The following is a 5,474-nucleotide window of genomic DNA, read 5'->3' as shown; positions in this document are numbered from 1 at the left end:
GGAAGCTGTTGAGACAGTCACTAAGAAGGAAGGACATCTACTGAAACATGTTAAGAACGAAGAAACCTATGCAGAGGATTTAACCTTGGGAGAAGGAACGCTAACAGAGAAGTGTTTTACAGAGGATGACCAATATTTTCAAGCTATCATAAGTATGGAGAAGTATCTTTTAGAAGATAAAAACTCTGAATTAAAGGAGGATGGAGAATTTCTCTTAAATGAGAGAAGCTGTGATTTATTGCAGCAGAAAGAATTTGATAATACATTGATATTTGAAACTGTGACAACACAGGAACAAGTTATTGTGCAAGAAGGAGATGAAGTTCAGTTTGAAGAGCTGATATGTGAAGCAACAGTTGAGACTGTTGAACCTTATGATTTCCAAACTAATAATTTGTGTATAAATGCAGGAAACATAAGTAATGATGAAATACTTATAAAGTGTCATAGAGAAATTGCATTGCTTACACTTACTTTGTAATTATGTATTGATTTATATATATGTCTAGAGATTTAATCCCAAATTGAATAAGTGTAAGCATCGAATGGTGGAAGATGAGCGAACTATATCATTCTGTATATCTATATATATGTGTGTGTGTGTGTGTGTGTGTGCAGGTGACACATAAAATACATAAAGAGGAGGATCAAGATGGGGTGTTGAATCCATTAGAATGACCAATCAAAGGTTAGGAGGAAGAGTGCACAAAAAAATAACAGCAGGACGAAACCTTCAAAGAAGAGAAGAAATGAAAACTTAGCATAAATTCTAAGTAAAAGGAATGAGCGGAGGAGCGAAGATTGATGCTCAGGAATCGTTAGATCTGGGAAGATCAACGGCTGAGATCGAATCAGGAAAGAAAAATATCGCATTGGCGGGGTCATTATACAGTTTAACTCCCCCAAACGAAAAACCCAATTACACTAAGAAACGGTGAAAAACACAGTCGGAACCAAGTGCCGGACTTGAAATATTATAGGGAATGGTTTATATCCCTATCGGGTCCATAAAGATATTGAATCAGTGTATGGAAGCAGAAGGAGTCTAGCATTGAGGTTGAGCGATATGCAATCACACGAGTTAATCTGAACTGTTGGATTGCAGATCGAATCGGGAAGGAAAAATATTGCATTGGCGGGCTCATTATAGAGTTTAACTCTCACAAGTGGAAAACCTAATTACACTAACAGACGGTGAAAAACAGAGTCAGAATCAAGTGTCGGACTTGAAATATTATAGGGAATGGTTTATATCTCTATCGGGTCTATAGAGATATCTGATCAGCGTATGGAAGTGGAAGGAGTCTAGCATTGAGCTTGAGCGATATGCGATCGCGCGACTTAATCTCAACCGTCAGATCGCGGATCGGATCGACGGTCAAGATCTGATCGCAAATCGCAATCGGAGGAAGCGCAGATCAGAGTGCGCAATGGAAAGGCTTAGAGACCCGGAACCGATGGGCCTATAGTGGCAAATATATAAAATTTGAGATCCGCTATATATATGATTTAGAGCGGGTTTCCTGTGTAATACATATATTTCCGTTAAAGTGGTTTAATGATAAAACATACGTTAACACTCCGATATCGCATATTGAAGCAGAAGGGGCGATGAAGATACATATATATACGTATGACTGTGGAAGGAGCGATGGCCGATTACGATGAGGTTAAACCTCGAGAAATGTGACAAGGCTGTACGGAAGGGTGGAAAGCTATGTTTATGCAGGAATTTTCCGTTGTAAATGGTTTGTAAGGAAATATGTGCCAATAAGAGATTTATGTGTTAAAAACATATGTAACCAAAGGTTTTGTAAGGGGAAGCTTATATATGTGTGATTTAAGGTTTTGTAAAGGTTGTGAAGTGGTTTTAAGTCCTAGTCTTTCGGGAGAAGATCAACAACAAAGAAGCAATAATCGGCGGGCTCATTATATAGTTTAACTCCCGCAAGTTGAAAACCCAATTACACTAACAAATGGTGAAAAACACAGTTGGAATCAAGTGCTGGATTTGAAATATTATAGGGAATGGTTTATATCCCTATTGGGTTCGTAAAGATATCAGATAGCCGTATAGAAGCAGAAGGAGTCTGGCATTGAGCTTGAGCGATATGCGATCACATGAATTAATCTCAAGCGTCGGATCGCGGATCAGATCGACGGTCAAGATCTGATTGCAAATCACAATCGGAGGAAGCACAGATCAGAGTGCGCAATGGAAAGGCTTGTAGACCCGAAACCGATGGGCCTATAGTGGCAAATCTATAAAATTTGAGATCCTCTATATATATGATTCGGAGCGGGTTTCCTGTGTAATCCATATATTTCTGTTAAATTGGTTTAATGCTAAAACATACGTTAATGCTCTGATATCGCATATTGGAGCGGAAGGGGCGATGAAGATACATATATATACGTATGACTGTGGAAGGAGCAATGGATGATTGCGATGAGGTTAAACCTCGAGAAATGTGACAAGGCTATACGGAAGGGCGGAAAGGTATGTTTATGTGGGCATTTTCCTTTGTAAATGGTTTATAAGGAAATATGCGCCGATAAGAGATTTATGTGTTAAAAACATATGTAACCAAATTTTTTGTATGGGGAAGCTTATATATGTGTGATTTAAGGTTTTGTAAAGGTTGTGAAGTGGTTTTAAGTCTCGATCTTTTGGGAGAAGATCAATGACAGAGAAGCAATAAATTTTGGGAGAGCATTTAAAAAAAAGAACAAAACCTTCTTTTTTCTACAGGATAGCGATATCATGAAGATGTTATACATAATCGATTCCCTTATTTTTTTCTACGGCTTAGTCATCTCATTTCAATACATACCTGTAAGATCGATTTCTAAACGCCTTTGAAACCTGAAAAAATAGTAAGGAATAATTGAATCACACACGAACTACACCAAATTATCAGAGACAGCCGCGAGAGCATGGAAACAATTAAAAACACAATCACTGAGAAAGCGTTTCTCCAATGCTGAAACCTAAAAAAATAGTAGGGAATAATTCAATCAGACATGAACTACACCAAATTATCAGAGACAGTCGCGAGAGCTTGGAAACAATTAAAAACGCAATGAGATTTTCCACCTTTTTTACCAGATAGAAGTCGAGAGAAGCCAGCATTCCAGTTATCCTTCAACAATTCCAACAACCTTAAGTGCTAACAAAGAAATGCATGCATCCACAGAGCGTTTGACAATCACTGAGAAAGTGTTTCTCCAATGCTGAAACCTGGAAAAATAGTAGGGAATAATTCAATCAGACATGAACTACACCAAATTATCAGAGACAGCCGCAAGAGCTTGGAAATAATTAAAAACGCAATGAGATTTGCCACCTTTTTTACCAAATAGAAGCCGAGAGAAGCCATCATTCTAATTATCCTTCAAAAATTCCAACAACCTTAAGCGCTAACAAAGAAATGCATGCATCGACAGAGCATTTGATTATAATATATGGAATGGGCCCTACTATGAGGTTCAAACTTTTGTAATGTAACTAAAAACTCAAAACCCCTGGTGGAGGAGAATACGAATAGGCAGAACATTTCATATTTTGACTGTACTTAACTGAATTAAAGAAATGTTTCATCAATCGATGCCTACATACCTCATTGTCATGGTTATTGATGATTGTTGGGCATAAATGCTTCAACCGTCATTGTAATGGATGAAACGTGTCCTTATTACTCGAATTTATGCCTACATACCTCATTGTCGTGGTTATGGATGATTGTCGGGCATAAATGCTTCAACCGTCATTGTAATGGATGAAAACGTGTCATTATGCTTCAACCATTCATACGTTTCAGAATGCAAAGAGACCACTTTCAAAGGCACTTTCAAAGACGGGTGTTTGACACTAATTTTTTTATTTCATTTTTTCTTAATCCTACATACCTGGTTATCAACAAGAGGCATGACTACAAGAATATACGGGCATTTTTCAATTCAGGTTATCCGATCAAAAAGATTAATTAAAAAAATGATTAAGTTGCTGATTTCGATAAAGAGACGTCTATGGGAGTAATTAATATAATAATTTAGCAAAAATATTTATTGATCTAAACATATATATTAATAAGTTATTTTAATATTAGTATTTCTTACTGATAAAAATTTGAATCTGTACATTGATAAAAATACTTGCAAATAAATTCCAAACACCAAAATTCTAAAACCTAAAATTAGTAATAAGAATTAAATTCATATTTCTGGTTTCCAGTTAAAAATTTAAAACACTAATAAAATTACGAATAAAAACACTTTATATTTATAAAGACAATATTCGAATAACACGATATAAAATCTACAACAATCAAGAATTGTAATTTGGGCGTACAATGTAAAAGTTTTATAAAGAAGATCATTGAAATCAAGTTTCCTTACAGAATAATATTGAAGTAACAGTCCAAGCTGTTACAGGCCAAAAGCATCCGAATCTCCGAATGCAGCAACAGCCAAAAGACAAATTAAGCGAAGCCATTCATCATCGGCATCATCAGCCGAGCAAAACCTTCGTAGCAGACACCACATTTGGCGGAACCGCCTGCCACCTCTATCATGTCGGTCAAATCTTTCTCACTCATTATTGCGGTGCAGGAGGAGAAGAAGGTCTTCAGATCCTCTGCGCTTACAATTCCATCTCCGTCCCTGTCCATCACATTAAGTGCCTCCTTCAACGGCAGCATCTGAGCATCATCAGAGGTCGATCTGGTTTCTTTAATTTCTTGAATTTCCGGCATATTCAGCCGCAGAATCCGGCGAAACTCCTCAAAGTCCACAGAGCCACTGTTGTCGGCGTCGGCAACAGATATCATGGCCTCCATTTCCTCTCTGCTCAGCCCCTTCCCCACGCTGAAACTGCAGCCGCTGAAGAAATGTTGGAGATCCAACAAACTGATTTTCTCGTCGCCATCTTTGTCCAGTACGTTGAACGCCTCTTTCACCTTCCATGGTTCCTCTCTCCACGATTTTATTTCTGATGCCGCTCCCCTCCTCTTTCTGCTGTGAGAACGCATGACTGGCAATACCGAATCGAAGAACAATGAATGTTCAGCTCCCGGGCGAGATTATTGAGACGCCGAAAACAAGAACTTTGCTCCATATAAATATAGCCAGCGCTGACGTATTGGAGCTATTTGACGGCTGGTCGAGACTAGAGGAAAACTTGTGGATGAAGGGTCCATCGCGTGAAAAAATATTTGCTGAGAGAAACTTGGGGATGAAGGACGCAACACAGAAAAACGTGTGGGATGTCATGGACTTGGTCATAACAAACACCTTTCCACTACCTAACGGTCAATATGGACTGGATTCTCATTCTACATTTCCATGGCTTCCACGTCGCCCAGAATTGGACACTCGATGACGACTAATAAAGAAAAGTAAAACGCTATAAATGGAGCCCTCTCATTTGTCAAAGAACTTTGTTAAAATAAAGAAAACATTACCATCTTCGAACC

At 38.1% G+C, this 5,474-nt stretch overlaps 1 protein-coding gene across 1 annotated transcript; it reads right to left on the bottom strand.

Moving 5' to 3' along the window:
- Positions 1-4,378: 4,378 nt before the first annotated feature.
- On the bottom strand, positions 4,379-5,205 carry LOC149231294 (calcium-binding protein CP1-like). Its single transcript, XM_089376261.1, has one exon. The coding sequence runs from the start codon at positions 5,028-5,030 to the stop codon at positions 4,482-4,484; it is 549 nt and encodes a 182-aa protein (XP_089232387.1). The 5' UTR covers positions 5,031-5,205; the 3' UTR covers positions 4,379-4,481.
- Positions 5,206-5,474: the final 269 nt, after the last annotated feature.

The sequence above is a fragment of the Pinus tabuliformis genome, chromosome J, assembly GCF_031772625.1.
Source record: "Pinus tabuliformis cultivar Carrire ecotype Pingquan chromosome J, CPIR1, whole genome shotgun sequence".
Lineage (NCBI taxonomy): Eukaryota > Viridiplantae > Streptophyta > Pinopsida > Pinales > Pinaceae > Pinus > Pinus tabuliformis.
The sequence above is the reverse complement of the archived record's forward strand: the minus strand, read 5'-3'. Positions and strand labels throughout refer to the sequence as shown.